Source organism: Coptis chinensis, chromosome 7 (genome assembly GCF_015680905.1).
Source record: "Coptis chinensis isolate HL-2020 chromosome 7, ASM1568090v1, whole genome shotgun sequence".
NCBI classification, from domain to species: domain Eukaryota; kingdom Viridiplantae; phylum Streptophyta; class Magnoliopsida; order Ranunculales; family Ranunculaceae; genus Coptis; species Coptis chinensis.
This window is the reverse complement of record NC_141462.1, coordinates 14940526-14958053: the sequence shown is the minus strand read 5'-3', so window position 1 is coordinate 14958053 and position 17528 is coordinate 14940526. Positions and strand designations below refer to the sequence as shown.

Here is a 17528-nt window from a genome sequence, read left to right as displayed (position 1 = left end):
AAATCCAATCAGTATAGAACTGTTCTATAGAACTTCAGTAAAGTGGATTTACTGAACATGAAAAATAATACGTAAATTTAAGTAACGGAATATCTAATTCTTCTCAATTAAATTTTCTTAATCCAAAACTACAATAGAGAAACTTCAAACATCCAATATAAAAACCAAGAAACACACAAGTTCTTAACATCTAAAATATCTAGCCGCACCAAGGATACAGAATAACCTACCAGTTATAATGGCATAAAAACCTCAAAGCAATCGGATGAAACCAATATCTACAATGACTAAGAACGGAACTTACCCAGCAAACACCAATAGAAGTGATCCAAATGATCACTAAGGACTGAAAATCATCTAAACAAAATCATTTACCGACCATCAGCAGAAGTGAAGGAATCAGCAAATCCAGTGGGTCTTGCGGGAATGCTTCCCTTGCTGTCACCAATATCAGCATAGCTGTTATCTTTACCTTCTGCCTCTTGCCATCCCTTGACCATCTGGGTGAGAGGTAGACTATAATCAATGCCTGTATATCCTTCGGTCTCATCATCATATGGTTTCCACTTCTCAACGAGTTGAGACAACACATTCACGGCATGACCCATCTCAGGCCGTTGGTTTGGCTCCCTAGCTGTGCAGTGCCCAGCAAGTTCAGCTACAATGGAGATGTTATCTAATGTCTCTTCATTCACATCAAGAACCTTGTCAACTGCAGCCGTGAGCCTCTCCTTACTGGACTTGATGTGCCAGAACCACGCAGCCAAGTATCGGCTCTCTTCAGAGCGGTCCTCATCTAGTGCAGTCAATCCAGTAATTAGCTCCATCAGCACCACGCCATAACTAAAGACGTCTGCCTTGGTTGTAATTTTCCCCGTGACTGAATCAAATGGTCAAGAAATACTTATCAATAGCGACTTAAATATAAAAATGGAGAAGAATGAGGTCCAATTATATTGATCTTTACATGCAGTTCTTTCAGGCTAGGAAAGACAATATTTACATGGTACTAGTCATTAGTAAATATGGCACAGATGATTTAAAAGGTCATATGAATAAGTTCAGTTTCAGTTTAGACGACCTGGTACTTATACATCATCTTCCAGACTTTACCTGACCATCCTCTTTAAACTCGGAATGATCTTTTACCTTGACTTATAAAATGGCAGAGAAAAATCGAGTATGTTATAGTAAATTTCTTTTAGAAAAAAAAACAAAAACTATGATGCACATCAAGAATATAGGTCCTATTATAAGAAATCTTCCTATCAAGGCGCATTGACTAGAATGTCCCGAGTAAGTTCGCCAAGTCAAGAGCAAGTAACAGGTGTTATTCTATCTTACAATCATAAATCAACATCTGTGGGCTGTGGCTTACCATTTCTTCACATAAATAGAACTTTGGTTGCTCTTTTAAATCAAAAATCCTATATATGACATAAGACAACTATAGGGGGTTGCTTACCTGCATATTCTGGTGCCAAGTATCCAAAGGTCCCGGCAAGCCTGGTTGCCACCGATTTCATTCCATCTGGCGCAAGTTTGACAAGTCCAAAATCTGAAACCTTTGCTCGGAAATCATCACCAAGGAGGATATTTGAAGATTTCAGATCTCTATGAATGAAGCTTTCGCGAGCCAGAGAATGAAGATATTCCATCGCCCTAGCAACATCCAATGCAATGTTGAGCCTCCTCTTCCAAGATAGAGGCTCCAACTTCAGACTCTCCCAGTGAAAAAGATGCCTGCTCAGGGCTCCTTGAGGCATGTATTCATATACAAGAAGCCTCTCATTGCCTTCAATGCAGTATCCCTGCAGATTTACGAGATGTCTGTGCCGGACCTTCGAGAGTACAGCAATTTCAGCCTGAAACTCATCTAAGGCCTTGTTGGTAATAATTCCAGCTTCCATTCTCTTAACTGCTATCCTTGACCCATCCTCCATTTCCCCCTTGTAAACAGTACCAAAACCACCACGTCCAAGCTCATTCTCTGGGGCAAAGTTATTCGTTACTCTGCGGAGGACCTGAACTTGTATGACTAGGTTCCCAGACTCAATCACATGTGTGTCACCTGTCCCACTACTGATACTTTCTGAGTTACTACCCGTTGCTGTGGATGCGCTTCCATTGGTATTATTTGACACAACAATTTTAACCAAATCAGGATCAGATGGGTCTCTGGGGTGAACAACAAAAGAGCTTGAGGCCTTAAGGCTGCCCTTCCTCTTCTTTCTGCAGTACATAGATAGTAGAACCAAGCAAAGAACCAATCCTGCAAAACTAGCAAGTGAGGCTACAATCACAACCAGTTTCGATTTCTTGGAACTCTTTACCTTAGGTGGTCTTTGGGGGGAATCACTATGTGTGGCTGGGGGAGAAGGATTTGTAGTTGAAGAATGTGGGCTGCTGTTATCTGGTGATGGAGAAGCTGGATGATTGCCACCCATTAAAAGAGGATTTCTATCAATAACAAGCTTCACGCTACCACTGAATTGTGGCAATGGGGGTTCAATATTGTTCGCACTTAGATCCAACAATGTCAGTGACTTCAAGCTTGTCAAACTTTTGGGGACTGTACCCGTAATATTGTTGGCCTGGAGTCTAATTTCAGTTAGAGAATCTAGCTCCCCGACTGAAGGGTCAAGAGTACCATTAAGCTTATTATCTGGCAGATTCAGAATCAAAACTTTCTGAACTGAATTGCAGGTTATTCCCAACCAGGAACCTCCACATGGATCATTACCTTTCCAGGAAGAAACATATCTCGAGGGGTAGTTCACACCACCAAGAAAATTTATAAGTGCAGTAACTTGCGGGGCACATGGAACCCCAGGAGTAGATTGACATAGTTGATTACTCGCAAAAAGGAAATTACCAGATACATTTGGTACTGCACCCATGAGGTTGTTATTGCTCAAATCCAGCTTCTTTAGAAGTGTCATCTTAGCTAAGCTCTCGGGAATTTGACCCACAAGTCTGTTACTGTTAAGATTGAGCTCTGTTAGAGAAGGCAGGGCTCCAATACCTGCCGGAATGGTACCTGTGAACTGGTTTCCATGTAGCCATAACAGTGACAAAGAGGTCATCGAGGCAATTACGTCAATTGGACCGGATAAACCGTTCCCAATCTGATCATTTAACCATAAAATCTGCAACTGAGACTGCTTAAAACTTGCCGGAATTCCGCCAGAGAGCCTATTATCAGCCAATTGCAAAACTGACAGAGAAGACATGGTCCCCAAGAAATCCGGTATTGCTCCAACCAGACCACAACCCGACAACGTCAAATTCAGTAACTGTGCTGAATTCTGTAACGTGGTAGGAAGCAACCATCCCTCAGTCATGTTCAACGGATTGTTTTCTAAAGACAAAATCTGTAAGACATCAAGGCCTTCAAAGAAATCCGAAGGGATTGTGTCAAACTGATTATTCCCCAAGTAAGCATACTGTAATTTAGACAAACCCTTAAACGTCGGCAGTTTTCCACTAAAATGGTTCCTCTGAAGCCCCAAGTTAGAAAGTTCAGTTAGCTGATTGAAGTCCTGAGGCAAAGTTCCCTTCAAACCGAATTTCTGAACTTGAATTTGCGAAACTCTACTACCTTTACAAAACACACAAGGCCATCTAGGAGGACCACATGGATCACCTCCACTCTCAGGCCATTTTAGAAGCTCTGGATTTTCTAATCCTTTTCTGAACTCATTCAGTATTCTAAAATCATTAGGATCCGTAACACCATAAGCCACTGATACAAAGCTTAAAACCACTGTGAAAACTAGCTTCCACTGAACTTCTACCATCCTATCATCAGTTCATCACAACACTGCTTATTCTTCACTGCAAAATGATATTAAAAAACACAAAAGAATATAATTAAAACTAGATAAACCCAGATCCCAATGCACAGACTATAACAGAAACGATCATTCCAAACAAACCCACAACACCCAAGAAAACAAGTTTATAGTAATGTAAACCCCGTCTCAAACTTTACACCAAACCCGAAATTATACTTATAAAATAAATGAACTACTTACTGAACTGAGTTGTAAGGAGAAAGAAGTAACTCTTGTGAAAAAAACTGTGAATACACTTTTGTATATGGAATGAAACGAAAGAGAAATCTTGTGTTGTTTTAGTACTAGTGCCCCTTCACAAAGGCATCTTATCTTTCACAACATGCCCAAAAAAGATGACCACCATTATTTCTCTCTTTTTTTTGCTCACTATTTATTTTAATCATTTTTGTATTTCTAAAATAAAGTAAAAAAAGGTAATTATGAAATTGGATTAAACTATGCTCTGAATCTTGACTGATAAAATCTTTTTGGGACTTTCGTAATTACCGGCTTAATTTAATGCTTTTGATTAGTTCTCTTTGTTATGGAAAAATGTGCACTCCCTTCTTGTGTACGTCTACAACCAACTCATTTTACGGTTGCACCAAGCACAGTACAAATTGCCACCGCCCTAATTTCGTGTTAACTTGCAATATTTTTTAGTGTCGGTATACTTTGACAAGATTGGAGGAATTTGAGGTGCACGAAGTGCAAATCCAGTGTATTAATGGCGACAAACTAATGGTACGGAATTATGAAATGTAAATCATACATTTTTAATTGACACGTTCAGAATCTTATGATATTGTGAGATACTGAAATAGATTTAATCCTTTTAGGAAACCTACAGAATTGTAGGATGCATTACTGTAGCAACATCATGAATTAATTTAAAACTACTAAGTACTAACTCGTAACAAAATGCACTGGATAATAATGTAAAAAAGACATGGTGCCACACTGTCACATGATATTGACATGTGGTTGCAATGATGCAGGCTTATTAGGATTTTTTTTTTGTTTGTATTGAAAGATGGCGATAATCGAAAATAAATCGACAGAAAAAAAATATATCTTGTCTGTTTCTACCAGTCAATGGCCAACACGTGGCATACAGCTGGGATCACTGTTCAGAACAAAAAGTCCCACTTGCTACTCAGCCCTGGAAGCCTGGAACTGTAACAGAGTGTGGAATGGAATAGGCAGGCCGCAGGCCCATCACCCATGGAGTTTACAGGTAAAACAGTTTTGGATCACTACACAATTTACCGCAAGAAATGTAATAGTAGTGTGGTAGTGTAGTACTGATCAAAGAATATATTTCAAGCATTTGCTGCCAACTTTTATATTTGCCCAAATTTTGGCTGAGCATTTCTACACCGAGTGCCAATCCTCAAAACTTACTCTCTATTTTGAGTTTCTAATTAGTTGGTGCGCATTGCAAATTTAAAAGCTGAAATACACGCAACAATATCAGTATTGTCTTGAATTCTTGATACGAATCAATATTAGTCGGTTAGAGTGTCAGCAGATAATTAGTGATTCCAGCTAGCATTTTCCTATTAAGGCAGTACCAATTTTAAGCATTAGAGCATTTTTTTTTTTTTGAGTGCCCATTTTTTAATTGGTTTTCTTTTCATGGAGATTTTCCCTTATACTTGATAGGGACTAGAAGGATCAGATTGATTCTCTGAATTCAGTATGAGGATATATCAATGTATCATGCAATTGGGAAATGGTCGGGTCAAATATGAATTTGAGGTCTTTTTAAATGCAATACGGACGGAAGACAGTTGATTTTTATCAAATCAGATGGGATTCAAATATTGAATTACTCGGGATTGTATTCAAATGTAGTGCCAATCTAGTACATCATCAAATATGTTGATTTTATCTGTTTTAACATATTATAGAAACAAATTCATGTTACAGTTTTAAAGAAGAACCGACTGATTATCAGGCTTTTCTAATTTTGCTGGCACTTGGCAGCTACATTACATCTTAATTCTTAAACACGGGTAAACAAAGAAGGGACAACAAAGAAAGGGAGCATGGTTCTTTAAAAACTTACAGCTGCTTATGATTAAAACGAGACATCGAAGATTCGAGACATCAAAGATTCGAAACATCTTCTAATTTTTGTACCTTAAAAGTTTTAAAGCTCGAAAGAATCAAAATGCATGGGGCATAGATACATGTGAGGAAGAACACCTTAAACCTAATGAGTCAATTAATACAGCTACATTTGCTTTTGTTCGTTTTCTCTAGATGTATGATTAAAATGGCCCGCCAGTTGTGAAAACGTATGATACTCATTGCTCATTAGACATTACCTCATACTGCATATGGAAATTTGATCTAAATGCTTTGCCGTGGTGGGTCGTTAGTGATTCACACACCATATTTGATGACCACGTAATTTAAGGGAGCTACAGCTACAGATGAACTGAAGACACACACACACTAATAAAAGCCACGTAATTTAAGGGAGCTACAGCCTACAGCTATAGAATTTTTGTTTGCTATTTACTTAACCACGCGTTTCTCCCACTTTTCTTCCTTGCTATAATTGGAAAAGGAATTTCTTTCTTGTTTATCTTGGCACCGATATATATAAGAAGAAGATTGTATATTGTTAAAAGACTAATTTAGAAGAATTATGGCAGTAGTGTTTGTAACATATCATTGTTGATCTAAATAAAGTCAAAGCGTTTAAATAAACATAACGAAGAGTGTATTCTCCATGGACGGAACATTTAGATATACGTGTATCAGCATATAGGCTTTTTTACTTTAATTAACAAAAACAAACAAATAATGCTAGAAGCAATAGTTCCAAATTTCCAATTATAAGTTCGATGTCGTCTTATGCGGATACAGATGAATGATTTGGTTGTACAATATAATGCCCATGTAGCTGTTGTCTCTTTCAACCCAAATCATTAGACTAGATGATATGTTGCGCGCTGTATAGCCTAAACAAGTGAGGGAGTCTTAAAATATCAAGGTAATGCCATACGTGATCACAAGCGCAGGCCAAGTAAGTGAACATATCAATTTCTGGTTAGAAAGTAAAACATGTAGTTTAATTAATTACAAAGTTCAAATGCAATTGAAGTATGAACATCGTATCATTTCACTTTTGAGTCGCAGTCGCTTAATGTTGGAACTTGGAAGTGCATCAATAAGAGTCCAAATATAATTGAATACAACCTCAAGAAATGCACAGATAGACTTCTTGTTCTTGAAAAGAAAAGCATAAATGCATGTGGATATAGACATATAGTGATATACCGATTGATGTAACTGTTTAAGATAAGAATCGAACAATGTATCACAATCTTAATACCCTTGCTGTGTTATAATTATCAACCACCTGTGAGGTTGAGAACTCATTTAAAATTTCTTCCAGTGTTTGATTTTGTTCACAATTTGCTTCGGTGAATTGCTGCTAACATAGTTTTTCATCACTTTTATGAGCTCACTCAAACCAGACAGCAAAGGCCCCATATATCCTATACCAGCTTTTTTGTCTCTGCGTGAGAGGGAAACTCGAGTCCAAAGAGTCAAACTTCAGGCCCCTCTCCCTTTTTTGCTTTTGTCATGCCATATGTTTAAATTAGAACTAATCTAATCATTTGAAAATACGCTAGGTTTACACAAGTTGGCATGCTAAGCTGAAGAATTCTTCCGTGTTTAAATTAGCTTTTTACTGATGAGATTACTCTACTGTTAGAACTTGCTCCTGCCTCCTCTGGGTGCTGTGTGGTACTCGCATCTCGCATGTATATCTTCCATCTTTATTCTGTGCTGCGTAGTGGCCGGCTTTCATACTCATCACTCGATCACAAAACGAAAGCTCATATGCATTAACTTCTTTGGTGGAATTATAATTAAATGTTGCGATTAATTAACATTTTTTTTTTTGCCTAGCTAGTTCAATTCTAAGTATGTTAATGGTTAAGAGAACACAGAAAAAAATATGTAATATATGCGCCATGCTAAACAATGAAGAGCCAATTTGCAGTCAATTCCAATGAGTACAACGTACAAACATCCAACTATATATTCAAGTAGGTGGCATGTGGAGATGATGGTTCTTTAATAAAATAGAGGGAAAACCCACACATTTAAAAGGTTTGCCTAGCTCAATGGAGAAACTCATAATTCAAACAATCAATAAAGAACCTAAGCGTATCATCCATCTAAGAGTCTTCCAAGTCACAAAGTCAAAATAATAAGCACTTTGAAATTTCATTGAAAGTTGTGGTGTAAACTGTGAACTAGGCGTCTAGGCGGGGCTAGGATTTTCTAATTAATCAAAGTATCAAACTAAATTTGAGTACATTGTGCTAATGTAAATCGTGTTTTCTTATTTCCAATTCAAAGTAATTCATTAGGCTAAGTGCCCAACCAGGTTTCAGCTCAAATTACTCTCGTTGATCTCGCAATCTGAGTACCTTTTCCAGAACGGAAGGCGCATACACATTCCACACGTACATTAGGCATTTTTTCAATGGGAAAAATTGGCGAAAATTGTCATGATCAACACAAACCCGGAGAAAAAGTAGAAGACTAAAAATTGGAACTTGCAAAACGTACCAAGGGGAAATTGAGCTATGATTAATGTCAACTCCAACAATTAACCGGATCTAACCATCCTAGAACACGCAAAGCCCAACAGACACAGGCTATGTTTTAGGTGGACATAAAACAAAGGCCCAACCCAAATCTAAAAACATTTTAAGCCCAAGTCCAGGCCCACTATCAGCTTCAGACCTAAAACCTCGTTCTGATTCATTCAATATTCATTAGGGTTTTCAAACGTTCAACCATGGTTTGTGTCCATCCTCTCAAATCTTCCCTTCCAATTTTCTTCATCTTCATTCTTAAAGTTTGTATTTTTTTTGTTGTTATTTGCAGCCGCAGGGAGATTATATTGAGCTACACAGAAAGCGATATGGGTACCGTCCTGATCATTTCGAAAGAAAGAGAAAGAGGGATGCACGTGAAGTTCACGAGGTTTCACGTAAAGCTCAAAAGGTATAATCTTTTTTTTCTTTCTTTACAGAAATGCTTTTTAAGTTTTTAGGATTGAATTTGATGTTTGTGGAAAACAGACTATTGGTGGTAAGGGTAAGAGATATGCAAAGCAACGTTATGCTGAGAAGGCTCAGATGAAGAGAACGTGAGTTCTTGTCTCATTTCTCTTTACTTTTAATTGAATATATTTATCAGCGTTACTCGACTATAGTTGTTTTATTAGTTTGTGGTAATTTTGGTCTGATGTTATTTTTGTGTTTTCCAATAGGTTGGCTATGCATGAGGAATCATCAAGTAGGCGCAAGGTGGATGATGAAGTTCATCAAGGAGCTCTTCCTGCTTATCTTCTAGACCGTGAACAAACCACGCGTGCAAAGGTATTCCACAGCTTAGTCCAGCCTGAGGAAGTTTGGAAGCTTTTCATTTTTATGCAAGCTTGTTTTTATGTTTTGTGAACTAATGGTAAATGCTTATTTCCAGGTTCTTAGTAACAGTATCAAACAAAAGAGGAAAGAGAAAGCTGGTAAATGGGATGTTCCTTTGCCAAAGGTATTGTGGTTCTATTTTACTATTTGCTGAAAATGCATTTTCTTGAAACTCTTGTTCAAGCTTTAGTTTGATATATATTTTTATGTAATCTAAAGATGAACAAGTGCTTCAAACCTCCAAGTTAGTGGATTTTTTTTTGAAAACTTGATTACTTATATTTCGCCCCTTTATTAGGTTCGACCTGTTGCTGAAGATGAAATGTTCAAGGTGGTCAGAACAGGTCAACGGAAATGTAAGTTTGGTTTATATGTTTTATGTTATACTTGAAGTTTATAAGATGTATATGCCTCTTGACTTCCTGTTTTCTAAACATTTGTTGGATCAAACACTGTGTAGTAGCATACATTTTACATAACTGACGCACTTCAATAATTTTATATTGGGTTTACACAAGTGACCATTTTTTATCCTTTCTACCCAAGGGCTTCAATTGCTTGGTAGTGTAATTGTTAGATAGAAATAACAGGGAAAACAAAGTTGGGCTGTCTTCTGTTTAACAGAGTTTGTGTATATCTATATGATTAGTAGGTGAATTTTCAAGTTATACAATCACCAAAAACTTATCCTTTTATTTGCGTGGAAGCTTTGCTTGTGAAGAATTATTTAGTTCGCTACCCTTTATTGGTACATTTCTCTTTGACTAATCTATACTACTGCACATAGATAATACAAGATGAACTATCAAGAAAGGATGAACCTTGAGACCACCTTCATCTGTTAGTGTGATGTATTCAAGCTTAAACCAAGAATAGTTCAGAAAATTGTTAAATTCTCCACCATTCATTCTGAAGAAAAACAATATCTAAGAAGTGTTAGATATGAAATTGTTAGTGATTGGTATATGGATAGTAGGGCAGGGAACGGGACGGATATGCCAATATCCGAATTTTTTCAAATATTTCTCTACCGAATCCGAACCCAATATCCGGTTGGGTAACACTAAAAATTAGAAAATTTACCCAAAACCAGTATCCAACCCATATCCGACCCAATGCATAAACGAATATGAAAATGGACCCAAACCCGACCTGAATTCGTTGGGTTCGAATTCAGGTCTCCTTGCTCTAATGGATAGTGATCATTGCATCAGTGATCATTAAGGACCTTGTGCTGGACTGGCTCAATGTGATTCTGGGTAGATGATACATGTTGGTTGTAATCAAGAGAAGGGTGGGCTCTGTGTTTCTTCTTCCCCCAATTTCACTATCTGTACTTTTCGTGAGGATCTCGCTCACTGGCTGTATCTGATTGTGCTATGGCACCTTTCATTATTAACTGGTATAACTGTTAGAAGTGGGGAGTGAGCGGAGAGGGAGAGGGAAAGTGGCGGAGAGTGAGAGGGGGAAGAAGAGGTATTTGCGGACAGGCAGACATAAACCTACCAAACAAGTCCCCCCCCCCCCCTAGGCCCAAATCGTTCGCTTCGCTCACTGGATAAAGACTATTTCTATAAAAAAAAAAAAGATATGAAATAGTTGCAATTCATTGAGGACTTTGGAAGTTCTTGAACCACGTTGTCCATTTCATGTACATACAGATATCTGTTGGTATGTATTAATTGCTACTGGTTTACAATAGTATAGTTAACTCCATTAACATTTCTCCTGTTTCTCTTCTTTATGCAACAGCTAAGCAGTGGAAGAGAATGGTTACCAAAGTTACCTTTGTTGGACCAAGTTTTACAAGAAAACCTCCCAAGTATGAACGCTTCATTCGGCCAACAGGTTTGAGGTTTTCCAAGGCCCATGTGACACACCCTGAACTGAAATGTACTTTCAATCTCGAAATTATTGGAATAAAGAAAAATCCCAATGGGAATATGTACACTTCTCTTGGTGTTGTCACAAGGGGAACCATCATTGAGGTAATGTTTAGTCCCTCGAACAATTGGACTCTATACCAGCTACATCATTGAGCTCCTACGTTAATAGTTATTACTTATCTGGAAATGCAGGTTAACGTTAGTGAACTTGGTCTGGTTACTCCTGCTGGGAAAGTTGTTTGGGGTGAGATTTATTTCATTTTTTCTCCCATTTATGTGCAACTGTTTTGTAGGGAGTTTTGAACTACTAATGTCTCACTCATTTCATTTCTTGGTGGGTGCAGGGAAATATGCTCAAGTTACAAACAATCCAGAGAATGATGGTTGTATAAATGCAGTACTCCTTGTCTAAGAGTACTCATTCAGTTCTGAGTTGTAAAATTTCAGCTTTAGACAAAAATGCATTTCGACCACATGTGACTTCTGTGCGCATCTTCCCCAATCTTGTTTGAGAGTTTTGATGCATCTTTTTCAAATTTCAATCACATCTTAAGAGAGTTTATGTATGCAAAGAAAATTTTTGATGTATCTTCTTCAATCTCATTGGAATTGTCTATGTTCTCGGTTATCTGCATTTTAGTCAACCAAATAGGCCATTAATCATCAGATGACTTTCTCTGCTCCAGTCTCCCAGCTAAGTGAAAGGATAGGTTTAGGGGTTTGAATTGTCAGATCAACATCTAATTTCTTAAAGCAATTGGGCTTGTGGGATGGAACTCAAGCTCCGACTGCCTTTCTCTCTATAAAGACCTGATTCTTCAGCTAATCAGAATCAGCTCCAAAACAATTGAACACCATTGGTGATGTGTTTTATTCTCAGCTATTGTTGTGGTGGTACCCGTAGTTTCTTAATTCCTAGTCAGTTGAACAATCAGGCTTTCCCAGCAGCCTTAGTTCAATTCCATCGCATTAAAGGTCTGAGTGTCTGACTAAAACACTTCGAAGGCATTCAGTTCCCTGATTTTGTTTAAGGGTTAGTTAGGGATACCCCCAATCCCCCATTATTAGTTGCAATTAGTGTTACCTCTTTCCTAACTAACCCTTTGTTTAAAGATAAATATATATGCATGGATTTAAACTATCGACTAGTATCACTCAATCCATTTCCTGGAGGATTCATGAAATATAATAATGTTATACAAATACTCCGGAAGTGAGATCTTGGCCGCCAAAATCCACGTTGTCCGTCTGTCGGCTAGAACACAAACACACCTCTTTCTCTCTCTCTCCAAAGTCCAAACACCCCCACACTCCGTTGCTCACATAATTAAAATTGTTTCTTCTCTGCAGGTCCTCTTCTTCATTCAGTCTCCCACCGTTTTGCAGTATACTAGTGTAAGTGCAGTTCTGCTCATCTGAAGAGGGAATGTAGATGTTCTTCAATCCTTACTTCTACCTCATTACCATAAAAACCCCACATCGTACGAGTGCTCTCAAGCACGATAATCGTGTTCAACGAATGCACAATATCTAATCTAACGTACCAACAATTCCGGAGTTTCAAATGGAGCAGAGGTGCAACCAGCGTCTACGTATGTACTGCCAAACGCTTGTCTTCATTCCTAAGTGACAAAAGTCTAAGATTACTTACCGAACGGAATTACACTTAAAGATAACATGGTTGTATGGCTAAACTTTCTTGACAGTTGACACCAAGTATTCCGCTTCATAGGAGTCTCAAGTATTTTAATGGATTGAAGTGCATAAACTCCCAATACTAATCTCTTATTTGCTACGTAGCTCACTCAGCTATAAAAAGCAGCAATGGCATCTAACATAAATTTGTGCATCCTATGCTGATAGGCTCCTACTTAGTACAACTTTGTGCTCGACCAAAACATCCACCATGGCATCCTAGGCTCACATCCACCATTCCACCATCGCATCCTAGGCTACTAGCTAGTACAACTTTATGCTTGGACTAAACCTTTCCCCATTGCGGTGTTGTAGCTAAACAGTTGCACTAACTACAACTGCAACTAGAAGTCATTCTGATTCCCAATATTTAGGCAAAGTTTGGATTTGCAATTCTAGATGAGTTACTATCCATCTCCTGGCCCGAATTGGTGCTAGTTCCATTAAGCAGTTGCAGGCTTGCAGCTTCTTCCTATAAAAACCTAATGGCGATTAGAGAAAGCGGGAAGCCGGGAAGGTAACATTCCACTTCACCCAAATTACGATTCCCGTGAGAACTAAAACGTAGGTAGCTTAACCAGGTTTTAAGTTTAATCTCCCCAATCGGTCAATTAGTTACACTAAAAACCAATGTTTTGAAAACCGAACCGGTGATCGAACCGATTTTTTGTTAAAATGGTTTAACTAAGTTCAACCATGGTTCGACTCGGTTGGACCGATTGATGTTTATTTAGCAAATTTTTTAATAATTACAATAATAAAATGAATAAATATATGTTTTAATTCAATATTAATTGGTATTATATATCAAAATAAATTTATTATACAAGAAATACATAGTAATATGTTAGTTTGGAGTTTGGATTATCTTGTTTAGGTGTTAGGTTCAACTCCCCACATTATCAATTTTTCAAAAAAAAAAAAAAAAAAATTATATAAGGGTGATCCGGTTTAGAGCTGAACCGGTTCATCGGTTCAACCACGGTTTAAACTTAGACCGAGAGTCCAGCTATAAACTCAAGTTGTAACTGAACCGAACTGAAAATTTACCAATTCCGGTCGGACCCCGGTTCAACCACTGGTCCGATCCGGTTTTCTAAACACTACTAAAAACCCCCGCTTGCAAACAAATCCACAAAACAATAAACTAAAACAGAAAATTGACTTAAATACCCCTGTTATCTTCACCACCTTTTTTTTATTTCAGATCTGACAACTTCACCAAAAATAAAATAAATAAATAAATAAATCTAAGAACTACGCAGTTTTAAATATGCTGGAAACATCTCATTTTTTAGATACCAGACACCGATTTCATTTTCCAAAACACCACAAAAAACTGGTTCTAAAAAAAGATATAAACCATAAGTCGTCAAATAAACTATAATTCATCAAACAATTGCAAACTTTTTTAAAAAAAAAATTGATCTTGCAAATTAAGAGACATATCTAAGAGTTGCTCTTCCACTAAGCTAAAAAGACTTGCGTTTTATGCAAAAATAACTTTTCATAGTAGAATATGTATGAAAAATATATTTACATAGAAAAATTTCATATGCAAAAAGAAATTTGCATAGTAGAATACCTATAAAAAATGATATTTACATATGAAAAAATATATTTACAAATAAAAATTTCGTATGCAAAAATAGATTTGCATAGTAGGATAATTATGAAAAATTATATTTACATTGAACAATTGTGTATGCAAAAATAAATTTGCATAGTAGAATACCTATGAAAAAATTTATTTACGTGTGAAAAAATATATTTACATAGTAGAATGTTTATGCAAAAGTAAATTTGCATAGTAGAATTTCGATGTCAAAGAAAATTTGCACACATGAATTCCCATTTTAACACATAAAATAGAGCACCAAAATTTGGAAAACAAATAAACGAAATGTAGAAGAAGATAACCAATTGAATAATATGTGTTCACACATTCAACTACAAATAAAAAATCCTCTCTAACATGCAGATCAAACTTGATCCCTAACCAAAGCTATTGAAACTAATTTTTAAGTGGAATCAAAGAAGATTGAAGGAGTGAAATCAAAGAGATTCTATCTAGTTTCCTCAAAAGGATATTTTTGGAAAACAAAACCTTGATTTTGTTTGTTCGGTGAACAGGGAGATTGGTTATAACCGGGTCGAAAAGGGGGGGGGGGGGGGGGGTTCATTATACGGGCCAAAGAGAGGGGGTTTACATGTAACCCAATAGCAAATAGAGGAGGTTATCAGATTCAGATCAACCTCGGGCTTGTTTCAACCATAAATAGGCAATAGAAAACTCCAATTTGTATAAAAAATTTCTCCATATATTCCAAAGCAGGAGGTCATCAGATTCAGATCAACTGGGCGGATCCAGAAATCTGAATCAAGGGGGGTTGCTAAGCCTGTTAGTTCAAAGTTTTAACTATTTTTTTTTTGGTGGTGAAATATTGTATTGTTATAGGCTTATAGCTACTATTTTTTTTTCGATGGAAAAGTTCGGCCTTGGATCCGCCCATCAACCTCAGGCTTACTGTCTCTGTAAATTGAAACACTCAGGGGTTGTTTGTTTTTTCAAGTTTCAACATTCAAAAGTGTTGAAACTTAAGTTTTCAGCATTTAGAGGCGCCCAAAGTTGTTTGTTTTTCTTAGTACTCTTCAGCGTTCCGCAATCTCTCTCCTCTTGAATGCTGAAACAAAAAACGTATGTAAAGAACCCAACTTTGTTCCTCTTTTGCCCTTCATTATCCCTTCTCCCTTCTCTCTCTAGTATGTGAAGAACCCATTTTTTCTTCAACTTATATCCAATGATGGATTTTGGGATAAAGAATTGAAGATAGGATAAAGTTGAATTTGGGCAGTCCTGATTGAAGCAGTTGAATGGAATTTGAGTTATGCTACTGAAAATGGGGAGAGAGGGTATGTTAGATTTTTGAGTTATTAAAAACCAGGTGTGTTTGCTTCTCTACAATCAGTTGATGGCAAGGTGGGTCTGCAAGTGCTAATGGAAAGGGAGACGGTGATCACTATACAGTACTCCACATCTTAAATTAGCACTACCTACTACTTATTTCTCATTCACAAATTCACATATCATAACAAGTGTCAATTGTCAACCGCTTTTTGAACAAAATACAAACCTGATTTGGGCGTATAGCTTTTTTCTCCTTAATTTATTTTTTCATTTTGATATTTTTATGAAAATCAATCATTTGTTAACTTAACCAAAGAAAAATCATGAGCAATTTATAATTTAAAACTTAATACTATACTAATTAATAAATAATTCTAGTATATATACAAGCGCTCTGTTAGAAACAATTATGATATTTTGTTCTCATAAACAATCAAGTTTGTATTCAAAATAGATAACAATGGTGAAATTGTCCAAATGATTTATATTCAGCATTCTAAGCCAGATCACTCTGACAGAAAACAAACATGTTATTTAGAGTTTAACATTCAACATTTAGATTCAGATGGTGGGCAATTCAGCATTCAGACGCTAATTAAGAAAAACAAATGAACCTGATCGAATCAAAGAAAATTCAAATCGAGTGATTCACTTATTCTCAGGCTATTGCAAACAATCTTGTTTTTCAGAAATTACAGACCCTGCAACACAAGTCCTAAGATAGTAGTTTGGAAAGCATAGAATCGTCTGAGAAAGGCACCATATGATAGGTCTAGGGCTGTCAATGGATCGGTTTGGGTCGGGTTCTGGAAAATCCGAACCCAAACCGATAAGAAAGTTAGGAACCCGAAACCAAACCGAACCGATAAGAAAATTGAGAATCCGAAACCGATAAGAAATATTACAAACTGAACCCGAATCGATCCGAACTGAAAACTATAAAATCAATTAAATCTTAAATTAAATCAATAAATTTCAATCACATAATTGATAAACATATACAAAATTAATCATAAATATTACTAAAATGTCATCTTATCGGTTCGGTGGATAGCAAACCCGAAACCAAACCAATATCTTATCGGTTCGGTTTGGTTTCAGATCGGTAAAAAATAAATCAAATTATCCCAACTCAAACCGTTTTTTACTTCAACATGAGCTATGAAGAATATGAGGTACGTTCACCTATTTGGGTGTGGACAATCATTGTTCATAAATCAACATAAGATATGAGCACTCATTGTTCATAGCAAAACGACAAAAATGGTAAAATCGGAAAATATTTATTTTAAATCTGAGTTAATTATTTGTCTTTATGGGTTATTTTCACTCGAAAATTGTCCTTGAGAGTAGGGGTGTGCATAAAACTGGCCGAACCGACAAAACCGACCGAACCGATCCGGTCGGTTTTGGGTCGATTATGTTTATTAGTCGGTTTGGTTTGGTTAAGTATATGTGAAAACTGATAGAGTCGGTTCGATCATCAGTTTAGTCCCAAACCCAACCCAAACTGATCCGCCATATATAATATATACTAAAATATACATATTTAATTGATTTAATTTAAAAATATATAAAAACCGGTCAGTTCGGGTCGATTAATATCGGTTAAACGATAACCCAGTCGGTTTGGTTCGGATATCGGTTAAACTGGAAATTAGTTCGGTTCAGTTAGTATAACCCAACCGGTACGGTTTGGTTCTAGAAAAGCATAAACCGATAGGGTCGGTTC

General features: G+C 36.9%; 2 protein-coding genes across 2 annotated transcripts; one reads left to right on the top strand and one right to left on the bottom strand.

Annotated features, from left to right (window-relative positions):
* Positions 1–76: 76 nt before the first annotated feature.
* LOC147486196 (receptor protein kinase TMK1-like) lies at positions 77–4404 on the bottom strand. The gene is made up of 3 exons (XM_086570388.1): positions 4038–4404; positions 1466–3837; positions 77–880 (listed from the first exon to the last, which is right to left on the bottom strand). Exons 2-3 carry the CDS (start codon positions 3798–3800, stop codon positions 372–374), a joined length of 2844 nt encoding a protein of 947 aa, XP_086426514.1. The 5' UTR covers positions 3801–3837; positions 4038–4404; the 3' UTR covers positions 77–371.
* A 4219-nt stretch (positions 4405–8623) lies between these two features.
* LOC147486195 (uncharacterized) lies at positions 8624–11821 on the top strand. Its single transcript, XM_086571382.1, has 9 exons — positions 8624–8676; positions 8763–8882; positions 8960–9027; positions 9151–9259; positions 9363–9431; positions 9606–9663; positions 11060–11295; positions 11386–11437; positions 11538–11821. Exons 1-9 carry the CDS (start codon positions 8674–8676, stop codon positions 11603–11605), a joined length of 783 nt encoding a protein of 260 aa, XP_086427508.1. The 5' UTR covers positions 8624–8673; the 3' UTR covers positions 11606–11821.
* Positions 11822–17528: the final 5707 nt, after the last annotated feature.